Source organism: Apis laboriosa, unplaced genomic scaffold, assembly GCF_014066325.1.
Source record: "Apis laboriosa isolate Shangri-la unplaced genomic scaffold, ASM1406632v1 scaffold104_cov149, whole genome shotgun sequence".
Taxonomy (NCBI): domain Eukaryota; kingdom Metazoa; phylum Arthropoda; class Insecta; order Hymenoptera; family Apidae; genus Apis; species Apis laboriosa.
The window spans coordinates 67,648-90,893 of record NW_025220694.1 but is presented as its reverse complement, the minus strand read 5'-3'; the positions used below and the strand labels follow the sequence as shown (position 1 = coordinate 90,893).

The 23,246-nt window shown below is 36.4% G+C and overlaps 1 protein-coding gene across 15 annotated transcripts in view; it reads right to left on the bottom strand.

Annotated features, from left to right (window-relative positions):
* Positions 1 to 23,246, bottom strand: part of LOC122713572 (disks large 1 tumor suppressor protein) — a 524,720-nt gene that overhangs the window by 436,026 nt on the left and 65,448 nt on the right. For all 15 annotated transcript variants that reach the window (XR_006346517.1, XM_043934736.1, XM_043934489.1 and 12 more), the window contains one exon: positions 20,972 to 21,103. Coding sequence is in view for 14 of the 15 variants with exons in the window: in XM_043934736.1 (XP_043790671.1) it covers positions 20,972 to 21,103 (132 nt within the window). In the remaining variant the exon portion in view is untranslated. The remainder of the gene's footprint in view (positions 1 to 20,971; positions 21,104 to 23,246) is intronic.

Genomic DNA, 23,246 nt, shown 5'->3' with positions numbered 1-23,246 from the left:
ATCTTTATAACTCGATGGAAAATAGATCACGAATCAATCTCTACTATAATTAATAAACTCGGAATATCGAACATCGTAGATTATAAAATATTAATGAACCAACGATAAACCGAGAAATTAATCACGTAGAACGCGAAGTGATATCAATGACAATGTACCATAATCTGCAAGTGCCCTCGCTAAATCGATCCTCCACGTTTTCACTCACAGTAAATATTACATAACCGAGAATACGAAGAGAGACTGAGAGATCGTTCACGAAACGTTGAATTCAGTTGAGAACCAACGTTAACTAATATAACTGTTTCACCTGGATACATCCCACTGATCGGGAGGAGATGTTGAACGTATCGAGCAAGAATTTATAACACGAGAAGCGTAATTACATCGCGTTAAACACGATTACCGACGTAACGAATGACTCTAATAAGTTCAGGCAGACTGTTTAATTAACAACGTTTCAGATTGCGAGGTGTTTACGAAACATACCACTGTGGAAAATACAAATTTATTTCGTCACAAACGTTGTATTTGCCGAAACGTTTTAACAACAACAACAAGAAAAAAATGAAAGATCATGAAATTTATCTTCGTTAAATTCGTGATCCCCTCAAAAAATTTCATTTGTTCAACGATATAAAAATTTCAAGATTATCCGATTATCTTTCTCGATAAGTTTTTACGAGCAAACGTGTATGCATTTGGATGCATTTGTATTGTTATTTCTGGAGGCTTTCAGTTCGAGCAATCTCAAAATATTTGGGATTCGACGTTAATTCGATTGTTGCCTTCGATTTCGTGCAATTTCCCGCTTCGATACCGATAAACGGCAAACTTATTAAAATAAAAGCCAAAGGGATATCGATTTCCTCCATGCACAATTCTGTATTTCTCCGATTAAATATGTACACAATATGTAGGAAAGATGTAAGTGTGACAATACGCGGATCGAAATGAAATAACATGGATGAAGGATTGCTCTTTTATTTAAAGAAAGAAAAAGAAAAAAAGAGAAATGACATCTCGTGTCGCCATCGCAATTGTCAAGAGTTGCTCTCGAAAGTTGTTCTTCGTTAATGGACAGTATCCACTTGCGTAAAAGTGGATATTTCCGAAACTTTTATCTTTAAGCGTATTCCCATCCTAAGAATGACTAATATGGAGTGACGAATATTCACAATAGTGAGTGAAATGGACTTTAATAGAAAAACGAAGATTTATAATAAAATATTTTTTCTCGCGTTTTTCTCTTTCTTTTTCTTTTTTTTTTACATAAAAATACATCCAAAGAAGAGAAATTTAATCGGAAAATCAAATAGAGAGGAGAATAAACCGGTGAATTATATTCGTACAATCGTTACGAGACAGTAATCGTGTTATCAAAGTTTCGTACCACGAAATTGCGAGACATCGAGAAGACGATCAACGAAACATTCGCTGGAAAATTCGCTTTAACTTTCGCCGACCGCCGAGAACTTGCTGATTGAAAACGTTCGAGGTGCGAAATCGATGATCGGAAGAGAGAGAGAGACGGAAAAATTCGCGCGGTTTCGGGCAATTTGAGGAAGAAAGAGAGGCCGATAGGGGCGCGCACGCGATGTTCGATCGATCGACCTTTCGTCGAAGCTGCGATTAACGAGAGAAGCAAGGTCGGCTAATTTTCAACTTTACTTTCAATACACGTTCTTCCTCTCTAAAAATAACACCTCGTACACATGCGAATCAATACGCTGTTAAGAATAAACCGTCTACAATTGTAGAAAGAGATGACGCGTACTCTAGTTCGTTTACTATCTTTGCTCCTAACTTGATAACTCGTGTCCAATGAATGGTTACTTAATCCTTTAAGTGATTAGTTCGTGAAATCGTGAAGAATTGTGATGTAAATGCTTTGACTACGCCGTTCAATTTTCAAAGATCCATTTATATTTAAACCGAATGATCGATTTTATGTTTATTTTACATTCATTTTTTAAAATGAAACGTTATTATTTACCTCTTCCTTTCGTATGTTTAAAATAAATTTGCCTATCATTCGACGAAAGAGACAAATACTTTTTGAATCAATTTTTCTCGACCTCACTTAAAGGATTAAAAACGACACGTCGTTATAAATTTATTGGATATTTTGTTATCGTATATCCAAGATAAAAAGAAGAGGAAGAAATGTAGAAACGAGTGCATCAATGAAAAGATGCAATATATATACCACGATTATTCCTCGAAACCGTTATCGAAAAGTCCAAAAAATATCGATAAAATCCCATGGAAAAAAATAATACGATAACGATTCCAATTAATTTGATTCCTAGGTTTCGCGTAACAAGATCTCGAAATGAAAATTTAATACCCGGTACGTTTGAATTATGGTGTCTGACCCAGATGCTAAGGAGATCAGCAATTAAGGTGAGCCAGGGAAAGAGGACAATAGTGAAACGTTGGATAATGAAACGACGGGATGGAATTCGGGATGAAAAGAGAATCGATGGTGAAGAATCGTTTGTATAATTACAGACAAAGGACGAGAAAAATAGAGACACGAGCCAAGCAGTAATAACAAGGCACACAAGGGAAGAAGATTCTTTTTCTTTTTTATTTTTTTTCTTTCTTTTCTTTGAAGAGAATCGTTGCACTTGTCAAAATGTGTTCGCACAATTAGAACGGAATACGCGACAAACTACACGCGTGGGAAAGAAGTTTAATCGAAGATTTGTCTTCTTCGGACGAGAGATGTTGTTCGCTCGAAACTCCGGCACGGAATGACGCTCGCGATATATACACGCGTATATATATATATATATAACTTTGTAGCGGGGAACGGAGCGCGAATGTCGCGTCGAAATGTAAACAAGTTTTATAATTACGAAGATAAATTCGCCGATATTCGTCGTTTCTGCGAATGTGACCGAGGATTAATTTAATCGCGAATCGTATTCGCATATATACCTCTCGGTAGAATGAATTAAAAACAAATTTTAAAAAAATGTTAAATAACGATAGACAAATAGAATTTTTTAGAAACATACGCGCAAGCATCTCGACGTATATTGAGAGCAAGTAACGTTATCGTAATTTTAGAGGAAGTGTTGATGTTCGTAGGAAATTCGATAGCCGTTAAAAAATGGTTTTCAGAGATTAAATTACAACCCTTATTTCGTACATTTAATTCGTGTAAAAACTTTCCAATTTACGTATGTTACGTGTAAGAGAATCGTGGAAAATCCGATAATTATTTATCTTTCGTTTTAAAACGAGACGTCACGGAGTGCAATTTCGTGGATCAAACCAAGTTTCGTCACGAAGTGTAAACTACATAGACGGTATTAGTCGAGTCAAGTTCTAATGTCGTCATTTAAAGTCTGATATCTCTCAGCCCCGGAAAAGTTGATCCGCTCGTAAACGCCAAACCCACTTATTCCTGTTTATCCGGTTTCCCCTTTTCCTTCGCCTTTTCAACCAGGTACACGTAGCGATCGTAGTTTGTCGAATAGCACAAGTTTTCAGCAAGAAAAGCAGGGAAAGCAATAAACTCGACGTCAAAGAGAGACCGATTTAATCATTGACCCGATCAAACGTGGATAATTAAAGAAGCGTATAAATTCAAGTACCTCTTTCTCTCTCTTTTCTCCTTCTTTCTGGAATGTTAATATTTAAGAGGCATTATTATATCAGGAGCTTGATTGGAGAAACTTGAGATTGCAAGGATATTTTACAATTTAGAACGTAGGATGATGCAACAAATTTCCAAGACAATGAAAAATTTAAGTTTCTTTCTTTCTTTTTTTTTTTTTTTTTAAGCGAGGTCTCTCGTGTTTCTCGAATGTTCGAATGGAGAGAAACGAGCAATTACAAGCCAAGAGTGGAATGTATTATTCAATTGTGAAGATAGGGAGAGGGGTGGAAGAATATACATTTTTTTTTTCTTTGTTTAAAAGCTGCAAGTGACAGATTCATTGAGTAACTCTTTTTTCCCTTGCTTTTCAATGAGCGACGCCGTTATGAAATCAATCGTGAAATTTCAATATTCGTTATTCGGGAAAGTCCATCCTTTGATGAACGGACCGCGTGAAATCGCTTACGCTGCCATCAATTTCGTTAGACACATCTGTCGTTTATAACTCGATCGACAAATTTCGTCCGGTTTTACAGCACGTCGAAATATTACGCGTACAAGTCGTACAATGGAACGACAAATTGTCGTTCGCGAAATTTCGAAATTCGATACAGTCCGTCCCCCTTTCTCGGCGCGCCCCTATATTTACGGACATAAAACAAGCTTTCCTTGAAAATATTGCGCGGCTCAACCTGCACGAAATGGTTTCAGAGAAACTGTAAAAATTCTTTGCGCTACCTTCGTTCTGATTGAAAAAAAAAAAAAAAAAAAAAAGGAAAAGGAAAAAAGAAGCAATTAATTAGAAAGTATCCACTGTTTTGTAATTGATATTTTTAACAATATCTAAAATTTTCCACATCGTTTTGATTTTAGTATTTTTATATAACATTGAAATTGTGAATTTGAGATATGGAGATGGGTCGTATTTCAAAAAAATATTTCGAAAAATGAAATATTTCAAATTTATTATTCGGTGAACAAGTATCGACACAAGGATTGAAATTTACTCGAGAATACTTCAAGTTTTCTCATTGTTACCTAAACGAGCTACATCACGTATGCACGTAATAATTATCGAGGACGTTGAAGAGTAACATCGCGTCAGCTCTATTTACCCGTGTACACAGAAAACAGTGGAACGTGCGGTAAGATTTTATCGCCGTTCATAAACCTTGCTCCCATAGGCGAGAATTATAATCTAGTCTTTATTAGACATCAATATCGCTTTTAAGATTTTCTGTTTTATGCACCGTTACCTTGTGTATCGCGTTAATTGCAAGTCTTTCGTTTCGTGATGTGCGTTGATTTACAGTCACTTCACACCGTTACTTATTAAAACGTCGACGATTCACCGAGCAAATGTCGTTTCGTAAGTTCCAACTGGAACACTGCAATGCGTTCATCGTTTCTTCTTACGTTTCATGCGATACAAACCTCGAAACCTACTTTCCACGTCAAACACCAATAAAATGGCGATTCATTCAACTATTACGACTGTAATAACTGTAATTACGTATGCGAGAAATTTATTACGATAATGATCTTTCATTTCGTACTCGATATCAATGTCATTAAAAGATATAAGTAAATAAATTGCACTAGAATTTTTATTAAAAAAATGCAGATAATTGATACAATTTTAAATAGAATAATTATTACTAACGTGATAAATTATCTCATAAATAGGATTCGAATCCTGTACAAACTCTTTTTGATTTCATCTCTGGCCAATGGTGAATAAACTTATAATTTATAAAATTTCACGTTTTGGTTCATTCTAACTGTCGAGAAGAAAATCAAGAAATAAATCGTATTTTGTCACAAGGTATTTGGGCGAGGAAAATGTAATTAAAGTCAGAAGACAGAAAGAAAAGTATTAAATCGCGATGGTATCAAGAAATTGGCGCAAAAAGATCGAGTTCTGTAACTTTGGCGAAGATAAATGGGAAGAGATCTCTCGTCATCCCCGAAAAGAATAACGGAATGAAGCTTCACGTTCATTTATTCCGACGAGTAATTAACTTTCTTCGAACTGTTAAAAACCTTTTGTGACAAATCGTTATCTTATCGAAAAATCTGTTCTCATCCGGCAAGAAAGTGGAACGTTTCGAAATCCAAGTGGCCAACTTTTAAAGTATAAAATATATAGGTATAAAATTACGAAGCGATTTAATTCAGAATCGTCAGAATTATCGACGTTGCACAATATATTTTCTCTAGCCAGCATCGAGAGGAGAAAAACAAGATACCGTCAAAAGCCGACGGACAGATCAGAGAAAGTTTGATTAGTTTGTAGTTGGACACGATAAAATTTGCAAGCATAACGCGTGCCCGTGTTATGGACCAGCTTTAATCTGATAGCTTTCCATTACTGCGTTTTCTATGGGTTTAAGAAGTAAGCAAGGTAATGAAATCACAAAATAGGATGCCAAGCTAAGATGTAACTCGAAGAAAATTGAATGAGATACACGGATATTTTTCCCGATAATCTTGGGAAACACAAAGTTAAGATTCATTTAAAGAATAAGATTACATTGGAATTTTTCTCTCTCTTCTTCTAAGACGATTTATTTTCGTGATGTTTCGAACGCGAGATAAAATTTATTTAAGGTTCAAATTTAACACGTTTAACGCAATCAAAAATTAAAGAGAATCTCTGATAGAGTATTTAAATTTCTTTTTATAAATAAAAGACAAAAAAACAATTGTAAAATGACAAAATCTATAACAATTGTATATCTGCAAACTCTTTTTCACCTTTCACATCTTTTTTGGAGAAAAACAACGTGAATGTACTCATATAAGAAATAGAAAATCTTTACGAGGCAGGCGTAAATTCGTACTTAAACGTGTTAATAAATTAATCTCGTATCTAAAAAATATTATTGAAAGAAGCACGAAAAGCTTCAATAAATGCCATTGTCTCTTCTCACGCGTGAAAGAACGCATAGAATAACACTCGAGTCAAATAAAACGAAAGTTGTAAAAGAATAGATCGAAAATGAATTATAACAGGCAAATAAATTTGAAGAACAATCGATGATATCTGCATGCTCGATTTGCCATTAATCCCCTCTTTTGTCGTCACAATCGACATCGATATTTTCCCTTGTCGGTTTTAGTCCAGACTCTTTCTCGCTTTACCGATGAAACTTCAGGTAAAGCGAGAAAGAGTCGCTCCGCTCGTTTATACACCGGATGCTAATTGCAGAGGGCAGAAAGTTGAAGGGAATAAAAAAAAAGAAAAAAAAAAAGAAAAGAGAAGAAAGAAAGAAAAAAACGGGCGGAGAAGGACGGAGGAAACGAGTAAAGTACTTGCCAGTTTACTTGGGAAACATAACACGCCCGTTAATAGTTGGTTTTTCATGTTCGTTAATTTAACACGTTTAAGCGAAGGCAATTTGCCGGAAACATACCTACGTTCTCCGGGTTTTTCTTTCTTATTAAAGGAACGAGAGGGAAAAAATACATTTATAATATCACTCGAAATATTTCTTCCTAATTGATAAAATAAGAAAATATAAAGTGAACGTTTTATTCCAGCTACCACGACACAGAAGCACTCAACGGAAGCACAAGAACAAACTAGAGGGCGCAAAAAATATTTAAACTTTATTAACTTTATTAACTAGCCATCCAGGCTATTCGATCTAACGTGTGAAGGATTGAAATTTTGCGGGATAAAAATGTCGAATTATCCGACAGAAGGAAAGCACGCTCGCCGATGCATGGTGGTGGTGCAAACGGCAACGAAAAGAGGCCGTTGAAGCGATCGAGCATGCGGGGAGGATAAGTAGGGGAAGTGAAGAGGGAGAGGAATGGAAGATAAGGGGATGGGGACGTGAAATAAACGCGACGACGTTTAACTTCTGGTTTCGTCTGGAAGGGAGAATCTTCGCCGAATCGGAGGTGTTCAAAAGGGGTTGAAGAAAGAAAGGGGGTTGGGAGAGGCAGACGAGTCGGTGGATGCAGGAGGCAATATTTCACTGCCCTTCCTATGCCGTCTACCGGCTTCAACTTCCATCACACCCTCTTTGCTCTTCGATGTGCAAGTCCGATAGATTCAGGACCATTTACCCTTCTTTGACGGAGCAAAATACCGAAATACCTGCTATCACGACGCTGCAACACTCACTGTTCTTCCATTTTATATATTCTCATTCGTCTGCGTGTCTGTTTTAAGATTTGTTTCCCTTGAATCAGCGCGATATTGGATCAATATCGATGCATTCTTAAATCATTTGAATTTGGTGTAAATTATTCTGTTTCTTTTTTTTCTTTATTGTATTTAAATCCTTTTAACTTTGTTTTACCTTCAATTACCCGTATTATGATATATATCGATTTTTAAATCCAGAGAATAGAATATCTTACGAATAAAGAATCCTTACAAAATGAATTATGCTAGTCGTTTAATATTGTTTCCTTACTGATATAACTTTCTCATCAATTCAATACGATACATCTCGATCGATTGTTTCATTTTAGGAAGAATTATTCCGAATTAAACCGAATTTTAAAATAAATAAATTATTTTAATAATTACTTAATAATTACTTTAGTAATACCCTCTGTTCTAACTTGCACTGTTTAAACTTGTCGGACTAAAATCCAACGAAAACTAGACTCTAATAATTTCCATTAAGGAAAACTATAATTAATAAATTTATATAGCTAACAACTCATCTGAACATATTCCTATTCAACAAATCGAATTACAATTCCACTTACTTACAAAAGAATTACAGAAGAATTAACGTCGAAATGAAAATTCCACGGAATATAGAACCAAGAAATCAATCAATCAATTTAAGAAAAAAAAAAAAAGAAATACAACAACGGATGGAATAGTACAAAAACAAAAGAAAGGATAACGTGTCTCCGTGACGACGATTTTGCTAAAAAGCTTTGTAACACGGTCTTTGTAAACTTGGATGCACGGTAACAAGTAGATACGATCGCTAACTAGTCAGCCAGTGTACGCTGTATTACGTGATCAGCCGCGATACGGCATAAATAACGCGGTAATTGAGTTTGTAACAAGGTAGTGAGTGAAATGCCGCACAAACTTAATACTCTGCGTGTCTGGTCGTCTGGCACGGGCCTCCATATAAACACCGCCGATATTGCATATGCACGGTAAGCAGATACCGACCCGAGCGTTTTGAAACGAACAAAAACGCGCACGCATACAAAATAGAATTGCGCGTTGTTGAAAACAAACCGGTTGTATTCTATTTCGATACCGGAGGGATCGAATTACGCGAGAATGCGTTTTCATTCCGGCCGACCGTGAAGTTGGACGCGAATCTCGAAAGAGGGAAGGGAATAAAAAGAGGCGTCTGTTCACTCGCGGAGAAAATTAGTTAAGTTGGAATATCATCTGCGCTCGATCCTCCAAACTTTGGTCAATTCCGCGCGAAAGGGTGAGAGGCGAGATTGTTTTTATTCCGCTTAAAAACCACACCATCGTCAAAAATTCGCCACGGGGAGAATCGAAATATCCCGACTCAACTTGGAATTAACAAAGTCGCGTTATTATAAGCAACGAAGCTAAACCCATATTCTCCTTTTGTAATGTCTGTTCTCGTTATATTGAGAAATTCTAGTCAAAAGGCGCGTGAATTTAAATCGGAGATTAAGATGGAAGCAGTACAGGTTTTTTAAATCGAGACAACCGCGTTTCCAAAAACTTGGAAACGTATCGAGGGTGAAATCTTACGATCCGATCTTCATTTTAGTCAACTTAGTTTTAACTTTGTAATGCGAACACGTAATGCATATTTAAGGCAATATCGTGGTACGAAGGAAAATGGAAGAAGCATCAACGTATCGTGTAACATTGTTGGAAGTCTAGGAAATTAAGAATTCTATTAAAGAAAATTGAAAATTTTTAAAAAACTCGATAGAAGTTCTTTTCTTTGGTAATTTGCAACAATGTTTCATGATTTATTTTATCGATCAGTAAGATATTTCTATTCCGAATAGCTCCTACTTTCCAAAGTAAAATAGTATCGTTTTTAATTATAAAACGAGAGCGTTATATTTAAAAAGCGAGAAATAATGTAATATTCATGGAAGGTGAATCAATCTCATTTTCCACATTGGAAGATAACTTCGTGATACATTACGTAAATGAGACATAAATTCCTTCATTCAATTATTAAATGCATTTAATCATTCAATATGAAACGATCATTTAGAAAAGCATCATAAAGAACACGATAATACATCCGTCTCACGTTTCACAGATCTATCTTTCCAAAAATATAAAATTTTCCAATATGAAATTTAAAGAGAAAGAAAAAAGGAAATCCTTGATGTATCTCTCGTGATGCTTTTCACCCAGCGTTCAATCAATTCGTCTTGAAAATAGGACGATTCGACGATAATCGTCCGGATACGTCGTGACCCAATTGCCGATAAATTTCACGCGATGATGACGATGTACGAGGCGTTTGTGATCAAGCATAATGACGGATAATGAGATGCAGTAAGCATTTGGAGTTTCGAGATAAAAAGGATCGTGGTGGAAAAGCGGGCGCGGATGTAATATCGTGTCTGATACAAAGGGATGTTCTGCGTTCCCTCTGCGGCTCCCAGATATATGTTGCGTCACGAAAAAGAATCGAAGTTGAGGAACGAATTCGTAAAAAGGTTCAGCGTTCAACACTTTGTGCGGATGTAATGTATTCGTGCATGAATAATCGTATTAAAAAAGACCTTTTCTCACCGATTCTCCTTCGATATCGATATCGATATCGATATCGACCAAAATCGACCAAAATCTCGAATCGTATCGAAAAAAAAAACGGATCCTTCAAGTCTTTAACGGCGATTTTTTAACTATTTTAAAACGGTTCAAAGATCGTGAATGAAGATCGAAGGAAAAGCTTTATCGATCTCGTTCGATCGAACGAGTTGTTAAATTTCACGTTTTAGTTATTTAATTATTATCGTAATAAACGCGATCAAAGTTAAGAAGAAATTTTCCAAAAGTTTCCATAATCTCGAAGATATCGAATGCAGAGATATTTTCGTGTCAAATATTTAGACGTGGTTGATCATTAGCGAGCAAATAGTGATAATTAATCACCACGTTGTGGTAAATAACATTTCATCAAGTTGATGCGAAACCCGCAAACGAATATCCAATGCTCGTTAAAATTATTTCTAAACACAACGATGAATGATTATTACTACTAACCCAATGAAACAACGATCGACAAACTTTCGATCGATAAAATTTTAAAGTTCGCAATTAGATACGAGATTAATATCTCGAACTTACTCTTCTTAATTAAAGTCAAATCATCTTCAGATATTTATTAAAGCATAATTGATACTTTTTGCAAACATCAGATTAATATCTCATCACAATCTCGTGAGATAACGAACGATCGATGGGGAAACGATATTTTGATTGAGCAACAACGGTATCTGTTTCGCTCGAGAAACGATTTTCTGGAGAAAAGTTCGTGGAAACGCAAACGATTTTGAAATACGATTGGACTTTGTAATTACATCATAACGAGAATCAAATTACAGGGATGCAGTAATAAGATGATTTCTCCCGTACATATATTCCCTTCGACCCAACTTGCACGTATTTAAACGTAAAGTACGGACGAGTAAAAGGATTAAGGAACGTCAATTAAGAATCTTGGAAAATCGAAAATGATGTACGAATACACGACGAATGTAGAGATATCCAACTTTCGAATTTCAATAATATAATGTTATAATATTATCAAAAATACAAAATCTATTTTTCAAAATGGAATATGTATTCTCATCCCAATGAAACGTAATAACAACTTGTCCCAATTCTCGTGATGAATGTTTCGAAAATCCTAAAACAAAGGACGAAATTTAAATGAAAACGGAGGAAACGATACGTATTCTCATATCGATTCATCGATAAAATTAATCTCTCGATAGCAGCGTTTTCCGAAAAAGAGAAGAAGAAGAAGAAGAAGAAAAAAAAAGAGAAGAAAAGACAGAGAAAGGAGGCGAAGCACGATGAATCGCAATGGAAACTGCGAGTTCTCGAAGAAACGGCGGATAACTCGGAAAGAATTATTCCAATGGATTTATAGAAAGCGTAATGCCGCGATTTTTCTCTGGCAGGGAAAAATGGGGGACAAAATGGCGGGAAGGCGAGTAACGACCGAGTTTATGGCGACGAATCGGATCCGCGTGTGCAACATCGAGCAACGAATGGGGAACCATTCCCCGGAAAAACGGAGAGAAATTGGCCAACCCTCGTAACAACTGCGACGACTGCGAGCCGTGGCAACGATCGTGGTATTCGGTTAACGATCTTACAACACGGCCCGCTCGTGCTTTGAATTTCAAATCGTCCCGCCAGCCGACATGGAACGCCGTTCACCCAACAATCGTCCTGTGCCATCGTCAGGGAACCGATGGCAATTCCAACGGAGCTCCAATGTTAACGGTCTTGTTGCGCCCGCGATCTTTACCCTTTGAATAACTGTCTTTCCTCCGAATTCTTTTTCTCGAGACGTCGAATCGAGATTTACGACTCGAGACGATAATCGTCGTCACATCGTATACCGTCGACGAGGAACAATATAATCTCAATGTATCGGAATTGTTGAGAATCGATTAGAAGGATCGATGATTTTACGATCGATTTTTCGTCCGATTTACTTTTTACATTTTCGATACTTTTTATAATTGATACTTTTTTTCTTCTTATACACGATTGAACGAACGTACAATGTTTCTCATTGTCTACTATTTTTACGAGATATAAATCTTGATAAATTAAAAAAAAAAAAAAAAATCTTTAAAAAAACGTTTCGAGTTGAAAAGCGTAAGCATTAATTTTCAAGTTATCGAAGAAAGAAAAACATCGACGCAAACTGAATAAACAAACTTTTATCGCGTCCATTAACAGAGCAAATTTAACTTATCTATACAACCGTAAACCGTATTTACAAAGAAAATACAAAAATCGAGCATGTTGTGCTCGAGAAATAAAGGTAACTACAAAAGATACGTACATTTCATTGCGCATCGATACATATATGAGTTCAAAAAGAGCCTTTACTTGATCACAATATTCAAATATTACGATATGTGTAATATCAATAAAGTTATTGGAAACGTACCTACATATCAACGCTCAAGGTATCCTAACGTCAATACGATACGAATATATGCACATATCTATCCCTTAACACACGTATGTGTGTATGTAGGATTTAATATCTTACGATTCTTGAATATTATGGCATATTAGTAAAGAAACAAGGATTTATCTTACATTTTCAAAAGGTTCGATTTCAAGATTAAACATTGAAATAAAAAATTTACACGAAGAATCAAAAAATATTTATTTTCCTATTTTTCAAGCTGATTTCAAATTCTTTCTTTTATTTGGCTCAGGTCCGTGGGTACGCCACCACCCAAAGGACTCGGGAAAATGGATCCATTTTCCAAGTCCCCCTTGCGGGAAATACTATTTTTTAAAGTCAAAATCTCAAATATATTTTCATAGAAATAAAATTCCTAAAGTCCATCGATTCATTGAGGAATTGGTAAAATTTCGACAGAGAAAATAAAATATTATAAAAGATATTATTCGGTCAAAATGAATAATCCGAGTTATTCCAGAAATAAAATTACTAAAATTTATCGCGATTGAGAAAAAAATTTCAGTATTGAAGGTCTCAAATTTTCCAAATAAGAATAATATTCTAGAAAATTTTCGATACGAATCAATTCGTGTGAATTATCTGTAAATGATAAATATGAGAATCAGAAATTATTTCGTAAAGTTTCTCAATGGATTTATTATACGATTCTCGACTCCCTTGAACCACGTAAAGACCAGGCTAAGAATCAGAAACGGCAGCAGCTTTGGGAATAACAGCTACTTTGCCATCTGCGTAAAACAAAGGCCCACCATAGTGACAATAAAGACCACTCTACAATGATAATTAATGAATTCTTGGATCCCGAGACAAAAGTTGGCTATGTATAAGGGATATGTACGCTTCTTTATGTACTGCAATATGTACCCAACATTGTGAACTGTGTAGATGAAACAAAGCAGACTTTAAGATCGAAGATGAAGATTTCTTACCCACGTGTATCATACTGTCCTTTTGTTTGCGTAAATTGTAAAAGAAAAAGCAAGAACAATGAGAATAAAGCACTATCGCGAAATATAACCTGTTTTTGTTCCTTCTTTCTCAGTGGATTCCTTTTATGATAAATTTCTTATTTATTATTATTCCTTTGATGACTTTATCTTGTATATTGACACAAGATTTAAATACAAATTATCGGATTAAATAATTAATTAATTGGTGACATTTTACGCGTACAATTTACATTTAAATGACATGGACACATACAAAATTCATTTACTAATACTAATAAATGAAGAAGAAATAAAAGGCAGATTCAATATCGAATCATAAAAGGGGCGGAAATTGGTCGATTCGAATCTCTCGAAGAGAAAAGAAGGGATCGAGGATAGAAGGTATATATCTGGTATATACATAGATGCAGCTACACGGGCGTTTCAATTTTGAAAATTTAGGCAACGGAATCGACGGGCATCGGATATATAATAAAAAGTCTCGATCCGAAAATGCAATTTTTCCACGGCAATACGATCAGTCCCTCCCCACATCCATCTCGAAATACAATCCTTTCTGCTGCGTCAAATGTATAACTTTGATAAGTAATCCGAAACTTCGCATCAAAGTTGAACACCGTACCAATTTCCGCCCAGTTAACATTTTAATCATTTCGAATAAACCGGACAATTAATAAATATTGGGATAACGTTTCTCTAATGTTCCACGATTTTCGATAATTTAAACTCGTGCTCGTATATTAGCCTAGCCACCATCGCGTGTGCAACTTCAATTTCGATAAAAATCGCCCAAGCTTCGTAGTTACAACCTTCCAAACAATACCCTCCTCACCTCCCCTGACTCTTGTCCATCGATGAGAACACGGAGGCTCGAGAAAGCGCACGAGCATCGCGATAATTCGTGAAAAGAATATCGATCGAATTTCTAGTCGAAGAAAGATTCACGGATTCCAACAAAAACTTGGTTACGTCGCTAAAGATTCAGCAAAAGATTCTTCGAGGATAACGATCCATTTCACTGCGCGGCCTTTTAATTAAAAAAGAAGAAATCATCCGAAATTTTGGAGATCGATTTCACAAAGGGAGGAAAGTGAGCGTGTTCGGTGCGATAACGACATCGAGGAAAGATTGACGGGAGGAACGAACGGATGAAAAGAACAGCTTCGAAACTGAAATGCGTCAAAAAGCTGACGCGCCATTTCTGCGTCATCGACGACGCGTGTCAATTTCTCTCTCTCTCTCTCTCTCTCTCTCTCTCTGTCCATTCTTCATTTCGCCCACTATTTATCTCTCTGTCCCGCTTCCATCTTCCGCCGTGCACCAAAATGTCGTCGGCCGCGAGTGCAACGGCCTAGGCGCGAACGATCGCCCGGCCAGATGAAGCTGCAATTTTCTGCACTGGTGCCGCGGGTCTAACGCCCGAAATAAATCGGATTTTCCGCGCGGCGCGACACGGAATAGGAAAAAAACTGCCGTGGAAAAGGTGGGAAGGGGACACGGTTAGGCACCGTGCAAGAAGAATTAATCGTAATTAAAACAAACGGCGCGGCGTAAATAATCTCGGCCGTGGATGCGAGTCTCGAGTTTTTTTTTTTTCCCGAATTTTTGGATTTTTCCAGAGTTTGGACGAGAGAGAAGAAGAATTATAGGTAACGTTGCTGTCGAGGACATGCTGGGATGGATCTAATCTTACTATTGATAGCTTCTACATTGATATCATCGAATTGAGTAGTTGCAAGATGTATTTATGTATTTCGACAAAATTAATAATTCGTTTCTATCGAGACAGAAATTATATTGTGGAGACAACTGTTGTTCTTGGACAAAGTTATATTACTTTTAAAATCTTATTTGCTCGCGAGCAACTTTCGAATAATTTCTTCCCTGATTACATTATTATGGAACATCCTCCTGGCTGTCTTTATAATACTAGTTTAATTTTGATTTTGTACCTCGAATCTGATCGTACTCGATTTGACTGAATGAATGAAACTTTGAACAAGTTTGAATATCGGGGATATCCTAACATACAACTAACGTGTCTCTCCTCATAATCCGGCTATCAAAAATTTTCCTACGCGATGCAATGAAATTAGCAACACGCGTCGCGTCTGAACAGCAAACGGGATGATATTTCGTCCCGTTGAAGCCGCAAGAACAAAGTTGTTTCTATATAAGTTTACTTGCCCTAAAGGGTTTCATCGCTTCTTTTGTTACCTCAAAGAAGAGCAAACCCCCCGCAAACTTATCAACGTCGGTGTTTTCGTACTTTAATATTTCTCCATTCCTTCTATTTTTCCAAGCTATTTTATTTCCTAGAGTCGCAATTCCGAAACCTTCTCCATCCATTTCGATCCCGTTTACTCGTATTCCCTTCTCATTACAGCGCCACCGCCGTCGTGCTTTTTATTGATTTATGAATCGATCCGCCACCCACCACGTCCTTACTTTCTTTCCCCCTTCCTTTCGCTTTTTCACGCTTTTCCCTTCGCACCAATCCCAGTTTCCAGCAGTTTTACGGCGAAAAGTAGACGATACTCCCCCCCTTCTCCCCCCTTCTTGCCTCCAGAGATGGATTCTTTCTTCCCGGTCCAGTTCGAGAAAATTTTTATCCGCCGATCGATGGACCCCGACCTGAATTTTCTACCTGAAAGTGGCGAGAGCAAGCTGATTTTCGAGCTTAGTTTTTCCGTCTCGCGTTTAAACACAAATCTCGTCCGTGTTTGCCAAGGGAAACACGTTTATCGCTCTCGTGGCCGATTCCATTAGGGAGGACGATAACGAAGTTTGCTCGATTCGTTAACGTTTCTCCGATCGAGAGATTGATAAGTTTCTCGACGAGCGATCGTATCTTGGACGACGATTCGTTGATGATTAATGATTCTTTTGGTTCTTGGGTTGATCGATAAATTTCATACGATTAAGATGCAATTATTTTTTATCTTTTTTTTTTTGTCAATTACTTCGATATTCCAAGTTTTGAAAATTTCATGAAGATAGACGATAGTTTTCTGCGCGAAAAAAATCGTGTTTTTAAAATCAAGTTTTGGCTACTGTTATAAGAAAAAATGAAAGGAGTGATATACGTATGATAAAGATATATAAATAGGAGGGCATAAAACCGTTGATCGATTATTGCGTAAACCTGATCTAAACTGGTGCACGTGTGCGAGGACAAGGAGGATTTGTCAGCTGGTCGTGTTTTGCAATGTTACGTCCGATGCATCCACCACCAAAGTGTAAAATACTGCATTGTGTTCTATGTTCCATATTGCGTCCAACATTTAGCTCCATGGAGACTCTAATATTACCCAACAAGGTTTGTCAAATAGATTGTACGTGATCAATTATTTTCGTCTCTCTCTCTCTTTTTAATTTTATTAAAGCAAAAATACGAACGAGTTGATTTGTCGCGATAGTAAAGCGTATTGTATTCAAATTTAAATCAGAATTTGTAAAACTTTTAATCAAATGGTAAGTAACTGCCGCAAATTTATCACATGTGAAATTATGTAAGAAACAATAGATATGAATTACGAGATTAATAGCCTGGTTTCCTTTAATTAAGTTTCTTTAGTACAAGCTGCTTTGCATACCTGTCTCCTCGAGAAAGCTAGTCCTGTAAAAACGACAGGATCTTAAATCTAAATCCGTTCAAATTTACATTTGTTAAATAAATACAGTATAATTAGATGGAAAATAAAGCTTGACAAATACGACTCGAGAATTTAAAAATTTTTATCCCCGAATCTTAATTACGAGACGTTTTGAAATAAATTCAATCAAAAATACTACAAAAAAAAAAGAGTACTTCTCTTCTGTATTTGCAATTGACGTCGATTCTTTTCATTGAAGAAAATCGATTTCTATCCAACCTCAAGAAGTCGAAATAAGAAACGTAACTAACGTAAGGGAATTCACCATTTCTAAAGGATTTCTTTAGGAAAGAACAAGGAGAAACAGAAGAAATCGAGAAAAATCACGCAGCAAATCTTAAGTAGACGTTTTCTTGGATTTCCAATTCTTTTATCCTACAAAAAGATCCCTGAAGCTATAATAGTAAAAGATTAGAAACGTCGATGTGTATCTATTTTCAAGTTTTCCCACGGAAATAACAAGCTCGTTAAATACACGTTTTCTCCAATTCAAATCGAAGAAGAAAGATTGTCGAACGTTTGCACAACTTATCAATATAATTTCAACTTGTCGGGAAAAAAATTCCTCTAATCACGACAATCGTTTATTCGTCAAAGATCAATCTTCCTCTCGTCGAGTTAAAACACTTCTCGACTTTCGTCGCTTTCGAGCTCTCTAATCCGCAATCCATCTGGATAATCGATAGGAAGGTGATATCGATGATAACGAATGAAAGAAGCGAAGAAAGCGTGAGAATGATAAATTGAGAGTCGAAAACCACTCGAAGAAAAACTCCAAGATGACGGTATATTGAATTGTTTTCGAGTTTGCTGACCAAGAAAGAGTCACGAGCAACTTTCATCATCTTGTACCTTTGACAAATTTCACAGAAATCTCGTCGAACACGCGATTCGATAATACTTGTTATTAAAACGCCTCAATAATGAGGAAGGCTCCTTGTTTCTGAATAAATTTCAATAAATTCAAAAAGGCATTTTACGTAATGCGCTCGTTATATTGTTCATTATATTATAATGAAGAAAACACGCGAAAAGACGGAGAGATTTACGAGAGATTTTTAAGGCGAAGCGTGAGCGATTCGAATTATTCTTTCGGCGAATTCTTGCGACACGAAAGCGTTAAACGCAATTAAGATTTAGTTGTCCGTCCGGAGAAAATGAAATCACGAGAGCTGGCGTTTCCCTGGTGACTTGATTGCAACTTCAGCACCGTGCTGTTATACAACAATCGTCGTGACATCCGAGTAAATTAATTTAAAATCCTTTCCTGCCAGTTCTTAGATTAATTATTTTTATTCGAATTAACCTTACTTTCTATTCTTTCGAATTGAATATTTATCCTATTGTATGATTTTTAAATTTGAACAAATTTGTAATAATAATTCAATAATTCAATAATTTATTCAGAATTAGAGAAAATTTAAAATGAATATTATGATTAAATTGTAGGAATAATTTCAAATCACTGTTAGAACGCAATTTGCACACAATAGTTTTTCATTAAGTTATAGCTACGAACGATAAAATGAAACGCATAAATAATTGAAAATTCTAAATTTCTAAATTTATATAATCCTGGTTTTATCACATTCAATTTTATCCAAAGATTGAAAAATTATCAAAAAGGACAAGCTTATACAACGAGAAAGTTAAAAATCAACACGATCTTTGCTAATCAAGACCAAACACACTCGAGCCACCTTACCAGTCTAAATACTCGATATCGTTATTTCAACCGGTTCCCTAAACTTGTGTTCGCAAGTTGTTGGGCGTATAGCACGGCTACACGTTTAGTTCCAAGTTGTAACCTTGTTACGTACTTAGCGTTGCCAACGTGACGCGTAATTCCATGGGCATTGGCCAGGAAATCGCTGCATCCACAACGATACGTTGCAACGATCTCCTTCGAATCATTAATTATCGATGCGTTATCCTCATCGATACAACGATAAACCGTCTCTGGGAAGGGTTCGATTAGAATCGAGAACGCGCACCAAGCATCGTGTAATTGCTTCACTCCGAAACGATGCAAAAACTCTAATCGAATCTGACGTAATCTAGATCTTCCAGCTTTCAATTTAATCATTTTCGAAGCAGCTGAGCCTGAACTGCGAATTAGAACCGGGGACCGACAACCTTCTTTTCTGTGCAATGAGATTGCAAGCTGAATTAAGAATGCGCGCAAACATGGCCGTGCTCGTCCACGTAATCTATTCGCTGGAATTTCGTACGAGACGCATGGAAAATTCTGAAAATGAAATTGCTTGAAAGAAAGATGTACTCTCTCTCGAAAATTTACGATACGATGTTACATCTAGAAAAATGAGTTAATTAAATCTTCAATCTTTATCTACTATGTTGCGTTTATTACAAAAATTGAAATTCGTCGATTTGCTTTTAAATTTACTTTAATTCGATTACTTTAATTTACTTTAGGCGGAAAGGCGTTAATTTCAGGTGTTTCGCGTAATATTCTAATCTCGTTAAGTACTTAGCGAAGCTGATATGACGTGTAATCTTGTATCCATTGTCCACGTCACCGATGGGACTCTGGAGGCGAGGGTGTTTGGGGTTATCAGCACTAACAGGCGAAGCGCGGCATAAGGACAACCTATGCACCCGACACAGTTGCAGATGCACCGACTAATCTCCCCCTGTGCGAAACCATTATACCGCGTGGACCGGATAGGACAATCTGCTTCGCGAACAAACTTGCACGGTTACACGCTCGCAGGCTGGGAATCGAGAGGATGAGAAATAAAAATTAACGCATGGACAGCGTTACTCCGATGTCCGTGCTTCTCTCCGTGCTAGTAAATAATCAAATCTTTGATTATCTATATTAATGATCGTTTTTTAAAAATATGAAAAGTGCTTGTTGAAAAGTGTTATTCTACGAAACAAAAGTTAATGAAAAAAAGATGGAAAGAAAGTGTGTCGAAATCATTGGAGAGCATCGTTGTTCTTTAAATGGATTGTTTATCCTTGGAAAGATTAAAAGATATTATTTGTTCTCGTCGTACGTACGTCCGTCCAGACTGATGATAACAAAAGGTTTCTGAAAAGGATCGATACCAAGAGAATCGTACACTCAAAGAATACGATGAAAACCTCCCCCTGTGTTCACAAGAATCCTCGATTCCTTGGATTGAAGTAAAAACAAGGCTCGATATTGCCCTCCCTCCCTCCACCCACTCTCTTTTTCTCTCTTTTTCTCCGCCGATCGTACAAAGCCTCGGTCAAAATTTCGGACGAGTTTTCATCTGAAAGAGGATGCGAACGGAATGAATCGCGCGGTAAGAGCGCTTTATTCCGAATAACAATGGCGCGAGAAACGTTCGAGAGGCAACGTGCCAGTTCCGATAAATAAGATGAGATTGAGCCCGGGCATAGAGAATGGGATGAGGTGCAGAATCTCTTTGAATCTTCCATGAATCGCCGGAATTTTTCGGATTTTATAAAATATCGTCGGGATATAAGAAAATTGATTTCACCGGGATGGAAGTCGAACGAGCGGAAAACGCTTTTTAAGGTTATTCGACAAAATATTTTTAACGAAACACTCACCCAATAACGCCTGGAAGAGCCTGCTTTTGAAGATACGGATGACACGCTCGATGGCCAATCGTAGCTGCTTGTCCTGAGGCCTCGTCAGCTTCGCGTGATAATCCTCGAGGAGCTCTAGAGCTCTGTGAGCCTCTGAAAAGAAAATTAAGCTTTAAGATTTCAGTAATTTGGGTATCCATTCTCTTCTCCATCCTCAGCCTTCAATGGATTACATAATAAATGAGAAAACAGCGATCAATATCAATATCATTATCATCGGAGGATCACTTTGAGTATTTTGGAAATATAATAGAATAGAAAAGTTCCGAGAAATTTTAATTATGAAATAATTTAAAGATTATTTAAAGAATGAAAGGAATAATTTAATATATTTATAAATTGAACGAATTCAACGAGATATTATCTACAATATTTATTTAATTACCGTTTTCCAAAAAAAAAAAAAGAAAAGGATATAATATTGTAGATATAACATTCGACGGGAACAGTTTATTCAGCTTAATAGATCGAAAAATAAAACCATTGAATAAAGCACACAAATAAAATGCAATGAATGTAAAGAACGATTGTACAAAGCAATGGAATACAATATGAATTCAATATGAATCCATTATAATCACTGAATTAACATTCAATGCGTTCAAGTGCGTGCACTCCGCAAAGTGTAAGTTAATCTCGTTGAATGTTGTGTAAAATTAATACAAATTTAAGTGGTGGCATAATATATCTCTCCATAAAATTAAAATAAATAATAGCACGATTGTACGTCGTAATATCGCGCGCCACCTATTAAAATGTAAATCGTGCATTTGTTTTTCAGACTAGACAAAAGTTACGCGCATAAAGAAACGAGTAACAGGCACATACGTAAAAATTTCAAGAAATAAAAGACACAGGTGCACAGGTGCATCTGATCTCTGAGCGTAAAATGACAACAAGGATGTTTCGTGTACGTGGAATTCTCTACTAGAAAAAAAATAATACGGAGGAGAGTTGGCAACGAGGAATCCTCGCAACGAGAATTTCCCTTCGCATCTTCGAATTTTATGGATCCAGAGTAGAAAAATCGTCTTTTTTATAACAAAAAAAAGAACGAGAGAGAGAGAGAGAGAGAAAGAAGAAAGAATGGAGAAGATAAAAGAAAACGTAAGTATAGTTAAAATACAGGAACGAATCGACGAACATCTGCAAACCATTCTCTCGCCATTTTCTTGCCATTTTCTGTTCTTGCATTACTCCCGGTAAGAGGCAATGGCGATTTCATAAGAACAGAGAGAACTACTTTAGAATCCTATATGCATTCAGCGCTGATTCACAAAGAACAATGCAAATACCAGTGGACTTCCATAAAGGTAAATATGAAAATAATGATCTCTCATGATCATTCTCTCTCTCTAATACTAAAAATACTAAAAAAAAAAAAAAAAGAAAGAAACTCTAAAATTTAATTATTCTTTTCGTTTTTGAGTACGATTATTATAAAAACTTGAATTCGAAAGAAACTAAAAGATAGAAAGCTATTAAAAAATATCCGTCTCAACGTTTAAATCCTCGGAACAGGAAATATTAGAGACTTTTTTTCTTTTCCATCCTCGTTTCTTAATTCAAAACTCTTAAAGAATTTAACCACCATTTATTCTTCTCGTCGTGAAATATTCCGTGCACAGGGAAAAGCTTTTACTCCAACTGTCCTAGGGATTTTCGCGCAGCAAGCATTGTTGAAAATCTGCAGATCATCTCGACGATTTCCTTCCGGATAGTTCAGACAGTCGCGGATGAGTGGCCGGCGCACTTGTTGATTCGTACTACTTCCTGGCTGAATTCTAAAGTTCGAGGAAAAAGGATCGATCAGATCTCTCCCGTTCGTACGTTTTCGTTCTGTTTCCTTTCGAAGAGTGCCCTCTTTTGTTCGTAACACAATGTGGATAGAACCAAGCCACGCAAATAACGATATAAATATCTCGATCGATGATAATCTTCACGAGCCTTTATCACTACTCCTTCTTTTATTCTCTTTCCTCGAACAACGAACTCCTTCCGTCCGAAATATAATATAAAAGTTAATATAAAAGTTAAATGTAACCGAGAATTTTCTTTGAAAGAATCGACCAAATGTTAACGCGATTATTGGACCAATTTAAACGGTGAAAGATTGATTTTCACGATGATCGTTAAACGAATTTTCTACATTTCGTATAGATCAATGAAACAGCACAACGTGTTTATTTCGTCTTAAATTTTATCCCAACGTGATCAGACGACGAGTCATCGACTA